At 36.9% G+C, this 26,709-nt stretch overlaps 1 protein-coding gene across 4 annotated transcripts in view; it reads left to right on the top strand.

The window, feature by feature from the left end:
- asic2 (acid-sensing (proton-gated) ion channel 2) overlaps window positions 1–26,709 on the top strand; it is a 385,466-nt gene that overhangs the window by 292,698 nt on the left and 66,059 nt on the right. For all 4 annotated transcript variants that reach the window (XR_013797479.1, XM_079611595.1, XM_079611594.1 and 1 more), the window contains one exon: window positions 24,325–24,475. Coding sequence is in view for 3 of the 4 variants with exons in the window: in XM_079611595.1 (XP_079467721.1) it covers window positions 24,325–24,475 (151 nt within the window). In the remaining variant the exon portion in view is untranslated. The remainder of the gene's footprint in view (window positions 1–24,324; window positions 24,476–26,709) is intronic.

Here is a 26,709-nt window from a genome sequence, read left to right on the forward strand (position 1 = left end):
ATGTTAATAAATATACTAACCCTTTCTTTCTTTCTTTCTTTCTTTCTTTCTTTCTTTCTTTCTTTCTTTCTTTCTTTCTTTCTTCACTCAGTGTCACAAGAATAGATGTGAGATGTTAGATTAGAAGCAGACCTTCTCAGTAAATGAAACAAGTTAAATTTAATCCTATTAATCAATAGTATAAAAGAGCTTTTGACTTCAGCTTTTGACACACCATTATAACATCTACTTAGACTGAGGAGAAATAAATTAATAAGGCCAGTTCAGACTAGAGAATAAAACAGGATCGAGAGGAGGTGAGACTTAATTAAATATGAAAGCAAGACAGCAGCAGAGGATGTGAAGAGATACAGAAAGAAGGAGCAGAGAGAGAGAGAGAGAGAAAGGGGACAAAAATAAAAACCAAGAGAAGCCGCTCACAAAATCTTTAACATCAAACTGAAGTCAAATGTAACATGCACTCAGTCATCTCAGACGAAAGGCTTAGCATGTTTAGCATTTCATCACAGTTTCAAAAAAAGAATAAACGTAAGGGTTTAGGAGATTTTCCTGTGACACAGGGCCAGATTGGGGCTCTGATGGTACAGACAGAGCTCTCGGTTGTCAAACGCAAGCGAGTTTCTGACTCTGACAAACTAAGGAGGGCTGCTGTATTATTGATGATTCATTCTGCTTGGATCCTTTTTAGCCCTAATACAGTTTCTCATTTTCTGTATTAATATTTCACAGCCTGGATAATCTTGATGGAAGAGCTCTTGTCCTGGCAGCTTATATGGGTTGCAGCCTCATGAGTTTCAACATGCATAAGCAGTAAATCCATACTTAAAAAAACACACACAGTGCCCGATAGAATCCTGTGCGTGTTCCTTTTCATGCAGTTGTAATGAATCATACTCTATTTTAAATATCATTGTTCAGATAATCCCTCCCTCAGTTTTCACGCTGTAGCCTCCTCTCGGTGCTGTCGGTCTCTGACATGATACCCGAAGGCCATTTTCTCCCCATATTTCTTCCTTTACTGTGATAGAATGAATATTGTCCTCGGCCTTCCCAGCATGCACCTGCTGATGATGATAAAGGTTAGTTGTCAATGAGGGACTGGACACTGTCAGAGGTCAAGGAATATCCATCAGGCTTTAAGAGAAATGCATTTTTAAATCCATCCAGTCTTTCTAGCTGCATTGCTCTATCTATCTATCTATCTATCTATCTATCTATCTATCTATCTATCTATCTATCTATCTATCTATCTATCTATCTATCTATCTATCTATCTATCTATCTATCTATCTATCTATCTATCTATCTATCTATCTATCTATCTATCTATCTATCTATCTATCTATCTATCTATCTATCTATCCATCTATCTATCATCTAAATCGACTCACGTATTGTTCGTACAAGCAGTGATGAAATGATAGCTTCCTCAACCTAATCAAAATATTCATGATAATTCTCTAAGACTCTATAGAGACTTGTTTACTTCCTGCCTTTCTTTGTAAAACACCTGCTGATCATCATTCCACCCTTGTAATTAAAGACATGAGAATAGATTAATCTAACCCTGAATGCCGCTCTGCATGTTTTCTGTTACACTATATTGTATTTCCCCCCATGGATTCTGTGAAGTTTCAATTAGAAAATCTACCAATCCGCAGAGAAAACCCTTTTGCTTAAGCAGGTTCACTGTCCATAAACTTGTCATGTTGTTTAATTTTTCATGCCTGGACTTTTTCTTTTCAGGACATTCACATTTCTTTCTGGCCAAAACAGACTTCTTTATAATGCATACAATATGTTAGAGTTACAAATACCCCAGCAGGAAGAACAAAATGCAATTCAAATACACAGATAAAGGCCTGAGGCAGCACAGAAAAGATATATTCAACAGTGAGAGGAGAGAGAATACACTATACTCTGTGTTTGGAATAAAAAACATTCTGTTATTCTGTACGGTATAACGCAATAGCGTGCAGAATAATAGTGCTTAACGGCAATTAGATCATTTAATGCAATAGCACAACACGAAGACAAGAGATAAATGTATTTTGCTCTTGGTAATACATCACAGATAGAAAGATGATGATTCACAGAAATAATAAAAAAATAGAATTTTAGCCAAATTTATCATGTTAAACAGGATTTTTCTTTGTCTTTTCGTATTTGTAGACAAATTGGACAATGCAAAGCTCCTTTGCCAGTCCACCCAGCATGCCAAAACAGCATGATTTCACAGTAGGAGTGCAGGAGAGAAATAAAGTTAAACAGCAGAGAAAGAGCACCAGTGAATGAAAAGAATGAGTTATGGTGAGACACAAGTGAACAGACAGAAAATATGGCAGGCACCGAGGCCACAGAATGGTCAAATGTATTTTCCTCTCCATCTGAGGCTGTGACAGAGCAAATGTGGCTGGTCTTTGTTCCAAGAGATATCAATTAAAGTTATTTCCACTCCAGACACTTCAAAGCACTTTATAATCACAAAAGTCCTGGGTCAGGTCAGTCCTCCTCTTAAAGAGCATTTTTCTTCACTCCAGTGTATGTGTGTGTGTGTGTTATACTGTAGGGCCAACACGATAGGGAGTTCATCCTCTCCCATAGGGAGAAATGAAGGCTGACAGGTTAAGTGTGTCATTTTCACTAGTGGTGCCAGATTGAAATACGGTTCTGGCCAAGACATAACAACACCGGCTCATCCAATGGCTTGAGTTTGGGGACAGCATTTTTTCCCCAAGCAATGGAAGATTAGGTCAATATTGGACACTTCCCTGCTATGAAAAAGCTGTATGGATATGCTGATATGCCATATGCAGATCATAAAGGAGTTGAAACTTCTTGCCTTCTTGAGTTAAAGGTCACAAATTGTTTTAAAGATAAAGGTAAATTTTTGGAGGGGATGAATTTCCCTTATGCCTTCACGTTCACAAGACCCTGATCTGGTGTTTTGACCATACAGTTTTGCAGAATGTTTCTCACCACCTTTCGCTGGATCAAATCTGTTGCTTTTGCCTTTAAAGAAACCTGACATGCTGCGTTTATGAAAAGAGTTTGTGTGCACTTGTGTGTGTTTATCTCAGAACAAGAACGACTTGCTGTTTCATCAGTTTCTTTATTCTGCTCGATTTCTTTGCACATGTGAATTTAAGCATCCTTTCGTCTAGTTCTGTCTTCCACTGCATTTTCAATCTAATATTATCTCTAAGGTACAGTATAGAAATGCTGAGAGTGGCTTTTTGGCTGTTTTTGATCGTTTTTTTTTTTTTTTTTTTTTTTTTTGGATCGGGAATCTAAGCATTTTCCCTGCGTCATCATAACATATGCTCACCAATTAGAACCCTGCTGCTATCAAGACGCCATGTTCTCTTATTTCCGTCTTTCTTTGATATGTCAGGGCACACTGTTCCATACACTACTCATTCAAAGATCTCTCTCTGTCTGCATTGCTTGGGGCTGATGCATAGATAATGTCTTGGGTTTTGGTTTAGTTGATTTTCTCACTCAAATACTTAAATGGGTCGATTTAGGTTGATCTCTGGACACACTCTTACAATTAAAGTTTCCAAAAGGGGGGTTTCACTGTGATGCCATAAAGGTTCTTCATGGAACCATATGTCAATAAGGAACCTTTGTTTTTATACTTTAGTCTTCATTGTTACATGATCCTTAAGAAATCATTATACAACAGGAATGTGCCCTTGCTGAGTAAAAGTATCAAATGTAATGTATTCCTGTAATAGCAAAGTTAGGTAACACTTTATTTTATGGTGTCCGTGATACAGAGTAACTACTTAATTAATTACTTAGTAGTGGACGTTGTAATAACATGTAACAAAATGTAATTAGCATTTAACTAAGTTATGGAACAGCCTGTGCTTACAGATTGTAAGTATGTAATAGGCAGCTACTGTTACACATATGTAACAAGCCGAGTTGGTTACATACGTGTTGCAGACTTTATACAGTGTAATTACTTTGTGTATACATACCTTATCCATCTGTGCCTTAGTTTGAATTAACTCACTAGTTCACAGCTTAAATACATGCAGTAGCTTCCTAATTACATTGCAATTACATAATATTACACAGGCATAACCTGCGTAAAATATAGTGCATCAAGAATGTACTTAAGTGTACTTTATGTGTACTGTATCTATAAACATCTATATCCTTATCCATCTCGGCTTGTTACATATGTGTAACAGTAGCTGCCTATTGCATGTGCATAATTACAATCAGGCTGTTCCATAACTTATTACATGTTAATTACATTTTGTTACATGTTATTACAACGTCTATTAAGTAATTAATTAATTACTCTGTATCACGAACACCGTAAAATAAAGTGTTACCCAAAGTTAGACTTTTAGCATCTTTACTTTAGTTTTCAGTTTCACATGATCCTTATGAATTCAATCTAAAAAAAAACAATGAGTAAAATTTACTTTCTTTGGCAAGTTTTTGCAAACATATTTTAAGTAAATTTCATATATGGAAATAAGTAAACTCTACTTAACTAGGTTAAGTGAAAGTAACAAAGAAAATAAGTAATTTTAACTTAGCTAGTAAAATGTTGAGTATTATCTATTTACTTGAAGTTTCTTTTGCAATATATTTCATTCAGACAATATAACATTGAATTAAACCACACTTTTAATGTGTATGCCTTTCTTAGAAACATCTAAATATATAATATAATAGATATAATGTTTGCTACTATCTACATTTCACGCAGAGACCTCAATACTTGGTAGACAATACACAATGACGGTAACATTTGATAGATCGTTTTCGTGTTTGAATGTGTCATATTGATTAGAAAATAAACTCCAAATGTCACAAAATGGAAAGTTACTAAACCTAACAACAAAAGCAATGATAAAACAGTGAAAATACAGCTGGAAAACAGTGAAAAATCAACCTCATTAATTATTCAAGGCCCAGTGCATGATGGGAACACTATCAGAAAAGTTGAGTAATTTTACTTAATTTTGTAACGTTGAAATTTATGCTTTCATTTCTACACGATTGAATTGAGTACTAATATAGATTTACTTTTTTTTTCTTTTATTCTTGCCTGAACTAACTTTTTTCATGTAAATTACATTGTTTTTTTCTATAGTATTTACTTCACCACAACAAAGTCATTTTTATCAGTGTAATGTTGATTTTGCTGCTCAGGAAACACTTTTTTCACTACTCAAAATCAGATGGTCTCAAGAATAAGTCACTCCCGATAACATCACCTAAACACCTATCGAATACCAAATAATAGTTTATTATCCATGACTGTGAAGTAACTATACATTAACTACATGATACATTTGTTATGCAGCTTAATTTTATAATGGAAAAAAATAATGAAAAAATATACAATATTTAATATCAACCAGCAACAATCACAACTTACTCTGTCAATGTCATTCATTGCATGTTTTTCTGATTCCAAATGCAGAGTCTTGTCCAAATAATTTATTTTCTGTTTTAGAGAACACTCATTGTAATCAATCTGAGAGGATTGAACGCATCTGAGAAACTGCCCTATGAATCAGCGATAGCAAAAATAGGAGCTGATGCTTGTTCTGTTTATTCGTTTTGTTTATTTACTCCACAGTGTTGATCTGACAGCTCAGCACTTTGAATTTGCTTTCACTCTGTAATTGATTGCATCTGAAATTCATGTTTCATACTGTGCTGATGTGCCACATCCAAGACAATGCAAAAAAGAATTTGCCCAAAAAATTGGACTTGAAGATTTGAACATCTTCTCAGTAATCCTGAATAGAACTTAATATTGATGGGGTTTTTTTTCTCACGCTCTGTCAGAGTTTCAACTTTTTTGAATTTGCTTTAAAAGCTGAAATGCGAAAGGTTTAACATACAGTTAACCTGCTATTCAGAATGTCACAACAAACAGAGTCAGCTAATGTAACCAAAAATACATGACAAAAAGGAAATAGAAGTTTTTAATATTATTTTCAGTTCAACTCTTCTATGAAAGTTTTTTGTACCAGAACCTCTGTCTTGAACTATCAAAGTGATACGTAGTAATGCTGCTGAAATTAGACTGATCACGTGCCAGTAGCCATATCACCCTGTAGCCCAAGACTGCCCACTGAAGCAGGGTTGAGCCTGGTCAGTACCTGGATGGGAGACCTCCTGAGAAAACCAGGTTGCTGCTGGAAGAGGTATTAGTGAGGCCAGCAGGGGGCGCTCATCCTGTGGTCTGTGTGGGTTCTAGCGCCCCAGTGTAGTGATGGGGACACTATACTGTCATAGACTAGAGCACCGTCCTTGGGATGAGACGTTAAACCGAGGTCCTGACTCTCTGTGGTCATTACAAATCCCAGGGTGTCCTTTGACAAAGAGTAGGGGTGTAACCCCGGCATCCTGGCCAAATTTCCCCATTGGCCTCTGTCCATCATGGCCATATACTGATTGTATACCATACTGATTGTATACCATGTATACCATATACATATACCATCACCATATACTGACCATGATATATATATATATATATATATTACCTCCTTCTGCAGAGAAAGTAATGGGAAAGAACACAGAGAGGTTTTCTTGGACAGGTGTTAGAGAGGTTTAGGCCTGGTCTGTGTGCAGTGATGCACACACTGACTGTATTTATTAAAGCTGAAATGTGCAGGACGACACTAGGTGCAGTCTTCTCAGGAATGCTGAATACAGTTTTCCCCCCTTCACATTATTGCACAGAAGAATAGCACATTCCTAAATCTGTGCTTGTGTGCATCTCTCCAGAGACGCATCGCCATGCCTCCACAATGGACGTAATAAGATTTTTCTGAGGCTTGTATTCATACTTATTCACTTGGGAACATATAGGGGCAATATTATCTGAAAATATGGATGTGGTTGTTATTAATATTGCATATGAACGCAAATATATATAAATGTGTATTGCAATGGGAATTAGTGCATGGCTGGATGGTTTTAAGCAAAATTGTGTTCATTTATCAGAGACTGTGTGATGCATTAGATTCATATTGCATGAATTGGTTTTTCAATGCTTCCGGAATCCTCATCCCAGGAGTCTTGATGCTGTATATTCATTTAATTCTGACTAGAACTGGCAGCAGATGGAAACAACGTAGAATAGTTTTATGTAGGTCCCCCTGTTTTATATTATCAGTCAGTTATTCATCACCGGTCATTTCCTGTCACTTACCCGGAAATTTTACAAGATGATTAAATTAACATTTCTAGCTTTGTCTTTAATACTGGAGAATGGGGTGTTAAATTATGGAAAAATAGAAGATATTTAACTAACTAAATCTATTCTCGCTCTGAGACAGCTGAAGTGCTTCGTGCCAACGTCTAAAGGACATTAAACCACTTAAATATCAAGCCATGTGTAGAAAAGCATTTGGTAGATAAACATATTTGCTTACAAGGCAAACATTTTTGTTTTATCTTTCCTCAGCAGACTTTTGCGTTTTGATTTATGGTTTTAATAATACTGAATAAATCTCAGCAGAGATTTTCCCTTTACTCAGTGCTCTCCGTACAGCTCAAATTGTCTTTTTTTGTGTTGTTATTTTTTTATATATATTTTTCTTGCACTAGATAATTCTCCATGGAGACTAAAGCATCTAGTAAATGCAGAATACAATTTCATAGATTAATGTAATAGATGCGGCATTGCTATTAATATACATACGAATGCACGGAGTCACAATCGCAAACAATCTGCGTTATGACACTGTATGTCACTAAGCTAAACAAGCGTTCGCATTATTGGCCGATATTTCACTTCTAACCAAAGTTCACAGCTCAGTGCCTAAACTCATCAATGAATATGAAAGGTCACTGTCTAATAACCTTCATCTCCATATAGTGTGTGATTGCACAGTATGTGATAGATCATCCTATGCATCTTTGTGGGTGTGGGTGTTAGTGTGTGCACTGGACCGCACCGTATTGTAACTCTCTTGTAAGTCTTTTGGCCTTGAACAGAACCAAGGGCACACAAACAGCTCCGCCAGTGGGGGCAGGTGCAATGCCTTTGACTTTAAGAAAAATGGTAATTTATCAGTTTCATTCTTGTAGTAAGTGTAAATGTCGATCTGAGATGGAATCATTTTGTCCACAATATGCATGATCTCATTAGTAATCATAGATATGCATATGTAAAGTGTGCACACATTTTTATGTTTCGATAGACACTTCAATGCACAATATCAGCACAGACAATATCTAACCCACAGAAGCTTTTGCATATGAAGAACTTTAGAGATGTTGAATGTGTACAAATCCTTTGATGTTGATAGAGTATTGACTTGTTGGTATAATGCAAAGGTGTCACGAGTTTCCGTGTAGTTGAATTCCAAGGATGAGGCATGACGCAGAATGAACAAATAGAATATATAATTTTTAAACAAAGAGAGCACCACACATAATCACATAACATTAACGAGAGACCATGAACTGAGGAGAACTTAGGGCTTAAATACACTGGCAGATGATGATCAACAGAACAGGGAACAGGTGAGGACTAGAAGCCATCACAACAGATTAATGACTTGAACTCAGGCAAAACAAACAATAGAGCTGCACGATTAAAAGATCGCAATCTTGATGCAAACACCCACACAATCTCATTCCTAAATGACAACGATCTGCATGTGTCTAAACCTTTGACAAAATCACTCCGGGATATTCAAATCTGCAATGCCGCTGCCGCTGACCCACAGAGAGCAGTTGTCATGTGTACAGTATGAAACAGCTTCACAAACAGTCTTTAAAAAACAGTCAACCACACAGTATCGTTACAGTATTTCTGTGTTATAAATGTTTTATGCATTTTGGCCATTCATTTACACAACAACGATTACTCGCAAACTTTTGAAAATGGGTTTCAAAGTGCAAGTTTTTGAAATACAGCGCATGAGTATTACGTGTTCAGTCTAGAGGCGCTTCGTTTTTCTTTACAAGGTGACATCACCAACTACTGGCCTGGCAGCATAATACAGCCTTTTAAACGTTTTCACGGATCCGTGTGAACGGGGATCTTTTTTGATCTTTCATCTGTACGCGAAAAACAGAAAGGAAAAACTTTTTCCGTTTTTAGTACATCGTTGTTGTGTAAACGTACTCTAAAACTAAACAAGATAGAGAAACAGACCATAACTGTGACAAAAGGTTAATTTAGTTTTGTTTATACAAAATTAAATTAATTTAATATGTTTAACATGGCTAGTGCAGTTAACATTTACCTAATTGTCTTACAATTTCAATCTGTTATTTGTAATTAAAAAAATATGTGATGGCACAACACACACACACACAAGTAGAACAAGAAGTGTCATACCCATAGACAGTATATAAGATGGACACAGCGACCCCATAGATTTCAACGAAGAAAAGTGAAGCCCATTGAAGCACTCACTTCCTGATCGCCAGGCGTACTGTGCAGGCTCAAACTGAGCTTGGTGACGTGAGCAACCTGTCTGACAGCTATCAGTCTTCTAGTAGCTGGGTCGAGAGAAATCTGAATCATTCCTTTCCGAATCTCGCAGAGAAAGGAGAGCGTGAGTATTAGCTGTCCATTACCTAGCACCAGGATCAACTTTATCACTCTCTGTGGGCTACTCCCTTCACTTTATCAGACTTTATGCCTCCAAGTCCCCCCGATTGCCTGCGAGCTTCTCCGCCGCTCTATACGGTAATTTCTCTACAGTGCGACAGAGAGTCGTGTGGTTATGACGCAATCGTTAGCCTATTTTTACAAAAATGGCTTCTACGGGGCCATAACGTATAAGGTACAAAGTAATGGAGCCTATTATACATTGTCATGTTTCTTTAGAAACAAATAATCGACAAATGGAGTCTTTGGACGCTTCAGATGTAAAGTTATTCGCTGTCAAAGTGACGCCAAAATGAATGGAAGTCAATGGAATGCTAACAGCAGGTGAAGTTCTGCTACAATGGCGGCTCCCGGGGAGGCTTCAGTTTCCAGTGGATGGATTACCCCCTTTGTCATACCAAATCATTGGTGTTTCACTTGTAGTTCATGCTAATTTGCAATTAAAAATATATTTCTTGTTTAGTTTAATGATAAATAAGAGTCCTCCTTTAAAGTAGTCAGAATACTGATTTAATAAGTTTCAGCGCCTTTCCAAAAATTCAAGAATGTATGTGTACAGTTACAGTACATCTTATGTATGGACATCTACAAATGAGATCACTCTGAATATTTTTTCTGAAGGTTTTACATAATGAACTTGTGCACGAGTCTGGTGTAGCTCCCACTGACAGGGTGGTTTTAGAGGACAAAAAAACTATGAATAAAATACTAGTGCATTTGAAAGACAGCCAGTGGAAAGGAAAAATTATAGGTTAACGCCATGTTTCCTGATCAAGTCTCTAGTCTCCTAGATTATTTTCCTTCTTGAAATGTTGTGCTTGTAATACTACCTGTTCTATTGCCTGGTGGAGAGTGTAAACCCAGCAGCCAAAGGGCAGGACACGAACAGTCTGATTTACTGACCCATGAAGTGCATGTGAAATTACTCTGCAGGTGCAGAAAGTCATTGAGGATTTGGTCAAAATCCTTGAGGAACTCAACAGCCAGTTCCCCCCAAAACCACTTTACTCTGCATTGTGGAGACCCCTGGTTTGAGTTCCAGCAGCACCAGGTTCTCAACAAAGCTTTACACATGTGTTAAATTCCAGTTAAACTGCTGCCAATCACAGCCAAACAGATTTGTTTATTGTACAGTTATGTAGGGCCAATAAGATTTCACAATGGCAGTCGTGTCTAGTTAGGCCAAAAACTTATTTACAAGGAAGAGATACAATTGATGTCTTTTTGCTTCAACATGGCTGGTAAAGATACGTGAGAGAAGGTGCCATGGGTAACCTTTAGTCGATCTATTACAGTTACCGTGGCAGTAGGTGGCAGTCACAGGTGAATTGTAATGAGAATCTGAGGTGTGTACTGATATCCCATTTGATACTGATAGATGAGAAAAGTGAAGGATAGACTTGGGGATGAAGGAAATACTTGCTAGTCTTCAACCTGTCAGATGTTGTGACATTGGTGTTATCAAGTTATTGTCATTGTCATCCTGCAGAGCAGATTGAACGAAACCGGTTCTTTGGTGACTTCACACACTTAAAGGAGAGTTTAAGATTACAATAAACCCAAACATCTCAATCCATCTCACACCAGAATACTGCATAAACAAAATGCTTTGTTCAGTGTCATTTTAGTATTATGTATATGCTATGATAGTATTTATTCATATTTTGAATAAGCTTTCATTTGGTATTTTTAGTTAAAAAAAATTGTTTTTGTTTGTTTAAGTGAGTTTTTTTTTCTATTTAGCTTTTTTATGTCAGTATTAGTTTTAATTTTAATACTTCAACTTAAAGTTTGGCTAGTTCTAGTCGAGGCAACATTTCAACTTTATTCACGTTTTAACTTGTTGATCTAATATTTATTTAATTTTATTTGAGTTTTTTTTTTTTATGTAGATATAGATTTGGTTAACAATAACCTCTGGAATATGTAGTAATCTATAAAATGGGCCTTAAAATGTAAATTAACTCTAACTATATATTTAAGCCTACATATAAAAACAACATTACAACATGCACAAATTATCATTAATGTAGATGATTACATGCCAGATTATAGTTTGCTCATAATACGTAATGTATTACGGAATGTTAATCTATTGAATGTTATTGAAAAGTGTTACCATATTTTTTTTTCCGTAACTTAATGTGACTTTCTCCAACAGAAGTCATTTGTAAGGGTTAGATTTAAAACAAACAACTTCTAGAAATAATTTAACTTACAAACTTTTTGTAACATTAAATTAACTGGATTTATTCAAGTCAAGCATTTTCTTTAATATGACTGAAACAACTGAGCTTTTTTCCTATGAAGGTCAATTTTAAAGTTAGTTTAAATACAAATAACCCTCTTAAGGTACCAGTACCAAGCCTTGTCCCAGAAGAGCAGTGGGGAAAAAGGTCCATAGGAGGGGTAGTAGTAGACCTTCATTATTTAAACTGGTTGGTGTGAACTTCAGCCATGAGGAAGAACAGATCCAGTACAGCTCTAGGGGTTTTCACTTTTAGTCTGAACACTTTCCACAGCAAACACTGCATTGCAGATCATGATGCTCTCAGCAACACTTCTGTAGAAGCTAATGAAGACCAGGACACTTGTGATGGATGGCCTTTGCTGGAGTTGGTTTCTCCAGTAAATAAGTAAATGACAGTTGAGCAAATTGAGGGAAAGGGGGGATAACAACAACAGTAAGGATTTAGCAAGTTAGTGAGCTTCAACTGAAGTGACCCTCAACACAACTCATCAGAGATGCATGCAGTGTCTCTTCAAATGTCTGTGCTTATGTTCGCTCGACTCTTGGGCTTTCATGCTAACATTTTCTTTCGTTCAACATCTTCCTCTAACACTCACAGCCTGGATCATCACCGCCAAGCCCAAATCCCTGCATCCCTGAGCTCTGCTGTCTTGTTTCCCGTCATGCAGTCTCTATCTTTAGTCTGGGCGTCCATGGGCGAGTGGGGAGCTCTTACCTGTTCGTCTGCTCTATATTTTATTTGTATCTGTTGTCATGTTTTCCATCATGGCTGAAGAATCTCACAGAATTTTCTTTGACAGATACAGAAGCTACTTTCTAATTTAAGAACCTTTTGTGTGTCAGTGTTGGGGATTAAAAGTGTTACTTCTAACAAAGGTGTTTTCAAAGGAATCATATTCATTTTGTATTTCCGAAATTGCGAAATATGACTCATTCCATTTACTGTAATTGTTTTGCCCTGAGCGTTCTTCAAGTTAAAAGCTGCCATTCATTTTTGTTTTTGATCCTATAGTGTATAATTATATAAATTATATCGCAGGTTCAATTTATTGTACCACATTTGATGTTGTCTCCGTAATTTAGATTTTTTTTCCCTGTATTCAAATCTATTTATATTTTTGCTATTTAAAACACAGCTTTGATTCTAAATTATATAATTGGATAGCGTTAGTTAAATTATATATAATGTATATAAACATTGTCATTACTTACCCTCATGTTGTTTCAAAGCTGCATGACACACACACACTGACAATGAAAGTCAATGGGATCCAGTTTAGTTTTGGACTCCATTACCTTTTATTATATGGACATTGTCGTGTAGCTAACTACTAAAAAGTGTTGTAAATACAAGTGTCTGTGATGAACGGCTTTGATTAAAATAACAAATTAGGCTACAGGTTAAGCATGGTAATTGATGAGCTTAAATCAAGGTCATCGCCTGTTGCCTCGGCAGCAAGACTCTGTGACTGACAGTTGGGATTGAAACGTACTCGAAGTGGTGGTGTCAGGGCTGAAATGTCTTTTGCACATAAAAATGGAGAGGAAGAGATGGAGACAGGTAGAGAAGGGGCAGACGATTGTATTGTGACAGAGGATGGTCTATTTTCTAACCCAAGAAGCTCTGAGAGAGAGAGTGAGTGTGAGAGAGACTGTAGAACAGAATATGAAAGACGGGCTATTAATTCATATTGAGGGCATGGGATGTCATGGTTGTAATGTCTGGACATTGTCACGGGCTCTTGCTGTAATGATTACATGCCTGCAGAATACCTATTGAGCTGCTTCACTGGCTACTGCCTGGACACAAGCAGCTTCTAATGCTCTATAGCAACTCAATGGCTACTTCAACATGAGTTGACTTAAAAACTGATACTGTAGTAGAATTTGATGTTAGCATGGCTAATAACCACAAAATCAGTACACACTATTATGGGGTGAAAGAATTTATTGATAATTTCACTAAACATCAGTAAACTGTTTTTATCAGTACTTTTCAGTGTTGCACAAAATATAGCTTATTTATAATTCTTTAGTATTTATCTAGCAACTCTTATCCTACATTCAGCAAGGTTGCATTGAAATGATCAAAAGTGACAGTAAATAATTTTAAATGGTAAAAAAAACAAAAACATATTTCAAATAAATGCTGTTCTTTTTAACTTTCTGTTCATCAAATAATCCTGAAAAAAAACAACAACAAAAAAACATGGTTTCTGCAAAAAATATTTAGCAGCACAACTGTTCAACACGTTTCAGGAAGACAGGGAAAACCAAACCTAACACACAATAAATCATCAACATCTAAACCTCAGTTAATTCCTAATAAGAACTTCTGTAGACATCTGACAGAAAAAAAAGTACATCTGGTTTCAATCATCGTCCTTTGGGCAATCACAGCTAATTCTGCTGCATAATCCATTTAGTTCTGGTCTTCTGTTAGAACAGACAGATGAGGATCATGATACAATTCAAATGCAGGTTTTAATAATAATCCAACAGGCAAAATAACAGAAGGTACAGTAGTAGCAACACATTCACAAACGCTAACTCAAATGACTTATAAAAACAAACTACAAGACCCATGAAAACAAAACTAAGAACAAACTAACTGAATATTTGTAACAGTAATTCTGTTTTTGGAGTTGTTTAATCATCCTTTATGCGATTGTGATATTTAATTACTTTTTATCTTCAGTTGATTTTTGAGCTGTGGCTGGTAGTCAGTTGTACTTCATGTGTTTCTCTGTTTTATGTTCTCTTTCATTCACTGATTCTGCTTGTTAACAGCAGGTGTTTATCAGTGTCTGAATTCACTAGTTTGTTTTCGTTCACTCTGTCAAGTGGACTATATTAGTAAACTAATGTAGGGAATAGTGAATGATGGTATATAGGGTGTGATTTGGGACACAGCTTCTGTGTAACACTTTGATCAACAGAAGACGAAGATAATTATAAAAGAACATAAGATTTATTATGAACAAGCCAACATACTAAACTGCGTGCTAGTGCACAGACAACAACCGACAATGAACTGAGGGACCAAAGGAACTTAAGTAGTGGCACAAATAAGGTTACAGTAATAAGGAGAAAAAGCTGAACTAAGAAGACTCATCATATCAGTAACCATGGCAACACATACGTGGTGGGAAACTAGACAAAGGAAACACGTGACTGAATGAAAACAAAAACTGAACGTGACTGTGGCATTCTGAGTGTCAACTTTGTGCGCCTTTAATTCACATTATATTGCTGTAGACTACTTTATCGAAAACTACACAAAATTTTAAACAGACATTTTTAACAGTGAGTCAGGCAGACAGGGAAAACCAAAACTAAAACACAAACAAACTGAACAGTAGTGATTTTTTTTCATTATCAGCATTTTATTTAACTTTGTCTGGCATCATTTGTGTAATTTTTTCACTCACTCTACATACTGGGATTGGCTTCTATGAAGGATACATGCAATGCTGACCTAGAATTTGACAAAAACAAGGTATTTTAGGAGGCTGTATAATTATGCTGTCAACCTTTTGAACTATAGTCTCCGTGTCTGGAGTGTGCCTATTAAGCCTGAAATACTGCCTTCGCATGCAGCTCAGAAGGATTTGGAACAGAGCAAGGGTCTCTGACTCATTATGACTCTACTGAGTGACGTCTTATGCTGCATTTTAAAGTGCAGAATTATAATAATTTAACGAACTCTTTTCAAATAGGCTGTTGCTACAGTGTCAGCTGGCCATGTGCTGTAGTTGAACTAGGAAAGATAGACGGGGGAAAAAAGCATTTGAGTTGCTTAAAATAGATAAATAATCAAAAAATGGAAGAGGACATTAAATGAGTTGCAGAGAGTATAAGTAAATTATCTAATTTCAGACAGTGTCCGTGTGGATTCATCCATAGATAATTTACTTATACTCTCTGCAACTCATTTAATGTCCCATTTTTTGATTATTTATCTATTTTAAGCAACTCAAATGCTTTTTTTTTTCGTACGCTGAATGCACAGAAATAGACAATTATTTATCTGTCAACATATCACTATCTTCTGTCCTACCATAAGGCTTTATTGTCTAAATTACTAGTTTATACATTCCCTCCGCAGACCCTTAATGAGCACTATAAGCACATATAACAGCAATAACACATATGACAGGGGTGATACAAATTTAATTTATGTAATGTTGCATGTCCAGTATAGTTCTTTGTTTAATTGGATGTAAAGATGAATTTTAACTAAACCTGTCTTTGACTGTGTCTGCTTGTGACAGTGTGAATGTGTGTGTCTGTTGTGTACCCGTTTCGTCAGTGCTATATTATGAATTATTCACCCCATCACTGTTAATGCTCCGTGAAGCAAAGTGCTCACCCTGCAACTCTACAGATTTTTATAAGCACAACTGCCGGTAAACACCCAGCCCATACCCCCCTCCTTTCCATCCTGTGACAATCCACTGCAGAACGGAAATCGATTTAGGGGAACAAAAGCAGGACCACATAACGATAAAGGCGGTCAGAACACTTCAGTCCTCTTTGCCTTTGATAAAAGTGCTTAACTGGTTCTTAACGCTCCTGATTTGAATTTTCCCATCATTCTTTGTCCTTTGGCGAGCTGCTGGGGCGGAATGGGAATTTGTCTGAGGAGATAAGTGTTGTATTACCTGTTAATGTCATATTGGTTGAAATTGTGGTCTGGTACAATTACTGTGGTAATCAGATAACTGGTTTCCTACTAAGTCTTTTTTATTCTATTATGTGGGAGAAAGAGGTGGCATTTTGAGATATTTTCTCTCTGTGATTTTCACTGAAGGCTGAAAGTTATACTTTCTTCTCACTGATGTTTTGAGATATGAAACAACTGACTTTAGACATGATGGCTGTTGCGGAGGTGTTATGGCCACAGCATTTTAAAGGGATATTTCACACAAAAATTTAAATCCTGTCATTGTTTACTCACCCTCATGTTGTTCCAAACCTTGTGTGACTTTCTTTCTTCTGTGGAACAGAATTTTTCAGTTTACTGAAAGTGCAGTGGTTAAGTAACTTTGGGGAGTTTAATGGAGGCTTTACTTGTAATCTTTGGGTTCCTGAGTTGAGTTTGTGTGTGTGAACGGTGATTCCATAAAAATGTCAGCGTGTCATTGATTTTGTGATGGTGTGATTGACCGTGTAAAATCATGAGGCCAAGCAGGTTTGGGTGGCTGACTGTCAAAATTATCCTGGCATTATGCCATTAGCCGCGAGGCACTGGCACTCGCTGTCCAGAGTAAGGATATAATGCGTCTGGACTCTTCCACTCAAAGATCGACTCAACAGCCAAGGACTTTTCTGCTCTCCTGTGCTCACTGTAAAAAACTAAAACTAAAATAAAGACAAAAGTTTGCACAACTTTCTTTTGTTATTGAGTTGAATTAATTTGCTGAATTAGTTTAAGAAAGTGCCTTGAAAGACTTAGAATATCAGGTTGCCATGACTTAAAACCTCCCATCATTGTAACAATAGACTACCTATTTATATTAAGATGAACTTTAATACAATTTATGTAATTAAGATTAATAAATGTGTCTATAATAAGATTTCTGTGCAAGTTGTTTGCAGTGTTTTATTAATTGTTTTCATTACATGCCTTAACAGTAAATCAAAGACGAATGTGAAAATGCATTAATCCTAATGTTCTTGTTAAACAATATGAAGTATAGTATACATGCTGCATTTGAAATGATTGTGTTTTGTTTGGAAAGGTAAAAACCAAAAAAACAAGCTGCATTTGAGATTTATTTTATTTATTTGATCTAAGAATAATTTTTACATTGTTCTTTATTTCTAACTCGCTCTTGTCCTAGAATATCCACAACAATAACTTAAACTGAGATTTTATCCTATGGAAACATAACAGAAACTTCATGGTGCAAAAGCCACTTTAGAGATAAACACACTATGGAGTGGAATAAAAGAGTGGAGGAGGGCCTGGAGACAGCGAATGAAATGAGAAAACGATGGCATGTCTGAAGAAGATAATCCATGTGGCAAGCGACAAGGGTGCAAAAAAGCCACCAGGCCAGTGACTGATAAGACATCATAGTGCACTTCCAGGTCTTCAGATGAAAAAAAAAAGGCAAAAACATAATGCTTCTGGCACACCAGTTGAAACTTCTCCAATTTTGAGGCTGACTTAATGTGAACATTTGCAGAAAAGAGCACATTTCACTCTGCGGGATTAAGACCTCTGGGGAAAAGTCTTTATATTTGAAATTTCAGTAATACATATCCTGTCAGTCAGAGAGACGATCTGCATACTACATGATCAGTCAGTAAAAAAACAAATTTTGAGGGCAAGAATACAAGGTAGCGTTCATAACGTGCTCTGTTAACGCGGTAGTTAGCAGTCGAAAAGACGGTCCAAACCACTCCAAATAGCATCTGATCATGGATCCCATAAATATTCAGATTAACTTGATTTATTCATACATCTATATTCTTCATCCAAACCTTGAACGAGAGAGAGAGCTGCTGTAAATTAGCATGACCTTTTGTAAACATCAAGTTGTGCTTTATCTCCTACTACTTTCCCTAAATATGATTATCATGATGTATTCCTCATATTCTTATTCTTACAGTCAACCCGGCACACATTCACCTGTCAGAGATGGTACAAAAGAGCCCTGCCACAGTCAAGCTTCTCTATCCTAAAGCCATATACACACGCCTGCACTAATAGCGCCTCTGTCTGTGTCATTAAATGCAATGGGCATCACTCAAACCAGGTCACGCCATTTTGTTCTAGAACACTCGAGCCGCTTCCTTTCTTTGAATGTTTAATGAGAATAATTTTTTTATTTATTAACAGAAGCGCACAATCCAGCTAATGAGCTTGATTAACCTCACACAGGCGCTTATGCATAAACATTCACATCTCGAATATGCGCTTCTGAAGATGTCACAAATATGATGTGGTTATGAGCTTGCACGTTAATTGAAAGTGAATTCATGTGTTTCATAACATATCCTGTGTTTTAACAGTAACCTGCTGACCTCAAGGTAACAGAGGTTGTCTAATCTTGACATGAAAGCACCAAACGTCAGGACTAATGGAAGATTTATTTTCTTTGGAAAGTGAAAATGGAACCTTTTTGAGGGTCATTACTCGTCTAAATTAGTTTAGTGACGAGTTTTAAAGGCTATTAAGAAAGTATTTAATTTGCGTGCTTATCTCTTAAGCCTTCACAAATGTTTTGCTGTTTGCTGTTAGTTCGGAGAAGCATCCTTGGTCAATAATAGCTAATGACTATTGGCATGTTTACAATGATTTTGAATGTCAACACGCTAGTCGCTAAGTGGTAATGACAGTACGCCTTTATTCTAATCAACAGCTGGCTTTTTGACTATTTTAAAGGGTGATGTTTATTGTCTGCTTTTTATATCTCAGTATTCTGTGAGAATTTTTAGTAGATGTCATTGTAGGATGCTAAGTTCTTGTTAAAGCTTCTGCTAACTCCTGCTAAAACATAATTTTGTAAGTCTGCGATTACTAGACACCTTCAAATTGCGTCTTTGGTTAAGGTGGTTTTAGTTATTTGGATTAAATTGTTTCATTATTAGCTCATTGTCAAAGCTGTATGGTTTAAATCCTAAAGGGATGGTCGGGTTCCAAAGAGACGTCTTTGGTTTTATGAGGAAAGACAGCTTTTAAGTTGCTGGTGCTATATCCCTATTTAATAAGCCGCAAGCCATCTTAAGCGGAAATCCTTGCTACTGTTTGTCTTGTCAGTTAAAATTAAATTGACTTTAAAACACAGAGCGAGAAAAAGAACTGAAGCTGTCAGTCATTGCAGAAAATGAGGACTTTGTGGCCTACAGCGTCTTGAACATTCCTTTCCCTCAGTCTTAGCAGGGTGATCTCAGCTAGCGCTAGCTCAGGCATGAAGGATGAGACTGAATATTCATGCCGATTTTGTGGGCTGTGGTCTGGCAGCTGCAGGCTATGGTGATTTATCTTGAATGTCTCTGTGTGTGTACAGACATGCTGTAAAAAGAAACCTTCTCAATCATTCATCCATCCATCAAGCTCCTACACTAGACAGAAGCAGCTCTTTTGCAGATCTTAGATCAGGTGGGCAGCGTTCTCCACCCAAGTCTTTGGCAAGACACGCTTTCAAAGGAGCTTTCCCAAAACAGCTTCATGTTTAAATTTGAGAAAAGACCAAACACTTTCAACACTCGTTTTTCAGCCAATGGATTGCAGCTCTGATAGAGAGATCTAGTACCACCATCTCTATCCGTAAGTATATATGTCAACTCGCTATCAAATTTTTTGCTAAAAGCAGAAAGAAAGGTATATCGGTGTTGGGGTTTGTAAAGGTGGTGCATGGTCTCTTTTCGCCTCATTACTCTGAAATGGCTATATTTGTCTCTGCTCAGTCTGCTGTGTAAAAAAACCTTCATTGGCAAATGAATATAAATGCACCCAACCCTCCGTCCTTTCTCTTCCATGTCAGCTGAATGGGGAACATTGAGGTTGTTCTATCGCTCTTTCCTCGAGGGCTATAATGTGGATGGGCTCTGAAGGGTGACGGAGAGATTCACTTTGCATCCTGGATAATGAATCAGATGTTATCTAGTTCTTGCAGACTCGTAGTATTTTCTCTGATAATCTAACTGTGAGCCAAAAGCCATATCTTAAGATAAAGATGCTGCACAGTTCAAATCATGTTCCTCAAACAAACAAGGCAAGAAATGCAAGTCTGAAACCCCATTTCACAAATAGCTTATAGCTGAATGATGTTAAAGCTGTGGTTCATCTACCAAAAATTCACAATGTCCTTCCAAACCTGTAGAGTTTCTTTCTTCTGAGCAACACAAAAGGATAATGTACTGGTCGCTCTTTTCTGTGCTGTTATAACGCATGGGGACTAAAGCTTTCAAGCTTCGAAAAGGACTAAAAGGCTGCATTAAAGCAGCATAAAAGTAGTCCACATTACTTGGGCACAATATTCCAAGTCTTCTGAAGCAATATGACAGCTTTGTGTGAGTAAAATACTTTCAATGGAGCAGATTTTCCCTTCTGATTTTCTTTGTATCCACATCCACCCTATCTCTCCTTCATTCATGCAAGGCCATGATAAAAGTATGTCAAGGTTTTCTTTTTTTTTTTTTTACCTAATATGTCCGGTAAATCAAAGTCAGTCTGAATGATTCATTATTAGTCGGTCTCAGTTTTTGATTGGAGAGGAAGATTATTAATCAATAATTACCTAAATTTCAGCCTATTCCTCCTACAAAGCTTTCATCACATGACCTCAGAAGAATATAATTGCCTGGACCGCTTTTATATTACTTTTATGGTGCTTTTGCATTTTGAAAGCATGACAGCTTCCCGTTAATTTTTACTTGCCATGCAGGTTTGGAAAAACATAAGAGTGAGTGCATGACAGTAACATAATTGCAGTTTTTGGTAGAATTTTAAAAGAATATTTTGGGTTTTTTAAAACTAATTTGTTTTAAATAGTTTTAATAGTTCACTGATATAAACTAATTATATCAGTGCTGAATGACATAATCACTGACACAAACCTGGACATGCTACTTTTGATGGAAACCTGGCAAGTTCCTAATGACCTTTTCAACCTAAACCTCTCAACTCCACCTGGGTACATCTATTTCTCTCAACCGCGTCTTCATTGTAGAGGTGGAGGGCTGGCTGTAGTTTGCAGAGAGACTATTAAAATTTCCAAGATCGAGTTTCATGATGTTTCAGCATTTGAATACCTAGCGCTGAAAATGACTGGCTAAACGCCACTGGTTGTAATCTTAATTTACCGACCTCCAAAATGACATTTTCTCTGAGAGTAGTGCGTTACTTACTTTTGTCTGTGGTAGTTATTCATCTGTTATTCTGCTTGGTGATTTTAATATACAAAATTCCAAGGAATTCCAAGTGCAGGCCCAAATCACTCTTTGCAATGGTTAACAAACTCACAAATCCACCACAACATGTTATTTCGGGCTCTGTGGGGCTTGTAAATAGCTTTTCTCTATTATTCTCTGATAAATTGAAGTCAATAACTGCATTCATTACCAAAAACACTCGTCATACAAGTGACTCAAATGTTCATTTAATGTTAGTTGGTTCCGCTCACTCAACAAACTCTCTCTCTGCTTTCACTCTAACTACTCCTGCTGCCATAAGTGATCTAATTGTGAAGTCAAATTCCCACATCCTGCCGGCTTGATCCTACACCTACTGTTTTGCTTAAGTTGTGTGTTCCCGAGGTTGCACCCTTCATAACACATATGATAAACTGTAGTTTGGCGTCCGGCGTTGTTCCAGCAGAATTAAAAATGGCTGCGGTGACCTCCATTCTGAAAAAAAACAGGCCTAGACCACCTAAATATGGAGAACTACAGACCAATATCCAACTTAAAGGAGAACTCCGGTCAATTTTAACATTGAGCTAATTTTTTTGTAAATTTGGAGTGCTGTCAATACAGAGAACAACGACAAAAATCGGTGTTGCCTACACCGTGTTATCCTCTTTTTAAAATTTGCACCCTATTGACTTGAATGGGGCATGTTTTAAACCTGCTTTTAGCCTCTTAACATCCTTAATGTGTCATACAAGTGCCCAGCAATGTTGAGTGATTCCTTCAGAGTGAACACGGTGAATCTGACTGCATTAGATGTGAAAGATATTAATAAAAATGATGTTATTTCAGCCATCCACATCCATTCGGTGACATCATACGCAGGCATGGACTTAAATTCCATTGCTATGCTGATGATATTCAAATCTATCTTACCACCAGCTCCGATAGGCCATCTCTGCCTGACTCACTCTCACTGCATGTATCAGGGACATTAATCATTGGATGTCCCTGAATTTCCTCAAATTAAATTATTAGAAACCCGAGATATTAGTGATTGGCTCTACTGCCTCAGTCAAAAGGATGGACCAGACCTTTGATATTGATGGAATTCACGTTAAGCCTTCGTCATTGATTCGTAACCTTGGTGTCTTATTCAATCCAACTCTATATTTTGGCTCTAATATTTCTTCTCTTGTTGAAAACTCTTTTTTCCATCTTCGGAATATTGCTCTTCTACGATCTTCTCTCATTTTAGCTGATGCTGAAACCTTAATTCATGCATTAATCACATCACGCCTGGACTATAATTGCAATGCCTTATTTCTTGGTCTTCCCAAAAAACGTATTGCAAGATTACAGTATGTTCAAAACTCTGCAGCTAGAGTTCTCACCTCCACTAGGCGTTCTTCTCACATTACTCCTCTGGTTCATGACCTTAGCTGGCTACCTGTGGCATCACGTATCCACTTTAAGGTATTGCTTCTAACGTTCAAAGCATTAAATGGTCTTGCTCCCCAATATCTTTCTGACCTACTCTACCCTTACCACCCTGCCTTAGATCAGCTGAACTTTGAACCTGATTGTCCATCCCCCGTTTCCGGTTGTCTACTGTAGGTGAAAGGTCATTTAGTATTAATGCTCCTCAATTATGGAATTTGCTACCTCTTACACTACGTAATACCTCATATGTGGCTACTTTCAAGACTCTGTATGTGTGGGTCTCTAAATGTATTGTAATGTACAATGTAAAGCGACATTGAGCTATGGAAAGGCGCTATATAAATAAAACTTCTTCTTCTTCTAATTTATTTGTACTGCATCTGTGGCATACTGACTGCCAATTACCACAGGGAAACACATTATGCTACATACAATGCTAATGGCAGCCTATACAACCTGAATATTGAAGCCTATAATTTGCAGCACTGAAAATACATGTTTCAAAATGCAAACGTCAAACCTTTTCAAAAGTAAACAAAGAGCTTACAAAAATATCAATTGAACAGACTTAAACCTTCATAATTACTGACCCTTGTGACAACTAGCCTAATATATGAATAGTTACAGGTAATATATTATTAACTAGGCTTAACAATTGTCATGACCAGTTAAACAAGTATATCCACTTAGTTTTGTTTGATATCTGCATGAGGAATACCAGGAGGGCACATGAGGGACACGATGTAAAAATTTTATGTGAAATGTAAACCACTGTTTATGTGGAGCTGCATGCTTTCTGCAAACTCCACCCACAGGAATAACACCAATATCGAATAACCAGAAGTTAATCCACCTAGAGAGTATTCCCATCTCAGGAGGATGATTCAGACAACTTTACAGCTCAATAAATTCATATTTTTGATTCTAAATTATTCATGCAAGTTAAAAAAAATACACAAGCTTCATATTAATGCTTAAACTCTCCGGCCAATTTGCCTGCCAAGCTTTCGTTATATGAATTTCATATTATTTATACACATGCGAAATGACTTATTATTGTCTATGACAATTAACATGATACGAATGAATGAATAAAAATAAAAAAATCAATGAAGTCAACTTTCTTTCTCACTCTCCCTCTTTCCAGGTGTTTACACGTTATGGGAAATGTTACATGTTTAACGCTGCCGAAGAGGGGAAGACTTTAAGGACTACAATGAAAGGTGGCACAGGCAACGGCCTGGAAATCATGTTGGACATCCAGCAAGATGAATACCTGCCTGTGTGGGGAGAAACAGGTACACACACATACACACACACAAACACAGTCAGCCCTGATCACAACATGTACATTTGAGCTTCTCCAGAGCTCTCCCTTGTTAAACATCTCTCCTCATTTACAGGAGAAACTCTGATTGTCTTACAGGTGTCTGATTAGGGTAAGGTTTTGTCAGCGCTTTCAGTGTGATTCCATCCCCAGGGATACGGTGAATATTTGCAAGAGACACACACCTTGAAGAACAGCTGTGATGCTGTAATGGTGCCGACAAATCCAGTGGGATTCATTATCAAATAGATGTTCTTGCAACCTGTTGAACTGATCTGATGCCGCTACACTTCTCTGAAAAGTAGTACACAAAAACTTCACTTTTTTGATTAGCATTGTTACACCCAAGCAAAGCACAGCTTTCCTTGTAGTGTGTACAATATTTCAAAGAAGATGAAAGCATTTAGGATGATTTAGAGAGCAGCATTGAGAATTCCCTGCAAAAGATGAATTAGCATTTGAAAGGTTACAAGTTTAGCTGAGGCTGAATTCAAATTTATTCAGAGAAATATCAACATACTTTTTCCAACAATGAACAAAAGGAATAATATACATTTCATCAGCTGTTTTGGAACAGTGCCCTTTAAAGCAATTGCATGAATTGTACCACAGCTTTATCCTGTGAAAGAAGGATATGGACAATAACCAGAAGTATCTTCTAAAATTCCTTTATTCTGTAGATCTGATATATGGCTTATTTTATGGCCCCAAGTCCATCTGTTGTCAGACCTGCTATTAGGGCAGAGTCCCTTGGGGAGATTTTGTATGAGTGAATATTGAAATCTGCTTCTCTTCCTCTCATTTCAATTTACCACATTGATGATGTACGGGAACCAATGAAGTTTGTGCACAGTTTCTTTTCTCCTCCTCTTTTCTCCTTATATGGTGTCAATTGTGCTCATTGCACTGCTCTTCTCATGTGTCATTAGCTATGTTTCCCTCCAAAGTTGTGAATTTAACTTAATGTCATAAAACTTTTGCGAATAAAGCACCGTTTCTAGTGAGCCGAAAATAACAAAATCGCCACTTCCTGATAATCTGACGCTAAATATCAATAAGAAAAAGGAAGTTGCTGCAGTAGGAGAAGCCATTTATAATAATTTTCCTATATAATCAATTGACCGTTCGCAAAGACCCGCCCCCCTTAGTTACTGTCGCTATGTCCGACAAGCTGCGCCGCTCTCTCTCACACACACACACACACACACACACACACACACACACACACACACACACACACACACACACACACACACACACACACACACAGTGAAAAATACATCGAGGAGCAGAGAGGACACTAACAACACACTGACAGACAGGACAGACCAGGTTACTTTTCAGTTACTTTTGATATTAAACATATTAAACAAAGTCTTACCTTTCAAATTTGGTCATAAAAAAATACAATAAAAATTATACTGAACCACTTTGACGACAGACCAAAACAGTATTTCAGATGCTGCAACAAGATTGGCTGAGCTATGCCATCCCAGTGGGCAAAGTCACATTACTTTTTTTGGTGCGCATCGAGGACTTTATTCGGTAAATGTGTTTCAATCGTAGTTTATGCGAATGTTTCTAATTGGATTAAAAAATAATAATATTCCGACTCAGTTAAGCGCATTCATTTTTTTTAGCGCATTCGTGCATTTTTTTATTATTAATGATTATCTTGGCATTTCCATCCAGCGTTTGTCCCAATATTATTTAGCAAAATCCAAAAAAGCGCATATAGGTGGATGGCAACATAACTATTAAATGTTAGTCAGTTCCTCACGCAAATATGGTTTCAGAAGACTCATTTGGACCACTTTTGTAATTATTTTATGTGCTTTTTGGAGCTTGAGAGCTACTATTGTCTCATCCCACATCCATCTCCAGTTCTGTTCCATATTGAGTAAATGCATTTAAATTTTTGGATAAACTTATCATTTGACATTCTTCCGGCAAAGCCGTTTTCATTTGTTATTCATTTATTTACTTTAGGACATTTGGATAAAAGTCATTGTCTATCATCAAAATGTTCTTTGTACAGAAAAGAACAGAACAGTATAGGCTTACAAAAAAAGTTATTTATTTAATGAAAAGTTAAAGTTTCAAACTAGTTTCAAAGGAGAGCCATGCATACGAGGATATTTGAGGAATTCTGTGGATTCCTCCTGTTCCCGTTGGAAGGGAGGGATAGGAAAGATAGAAGATCAC

The sequence above is a fragment of the Phoxinus phoxinus genome (genome assembly GCF_949152265.1).
Source record: "Phoxinus phoxinus genome assembly, chromosome: 1".
NCBI classification, from domain to species: domain Eukaryota; kingdom Metazoa; phylum Chordata; class Actinopteri; order Cypriniformes; family Leuciscidae; genus Phoxinus; species Phoxinus phoxinus.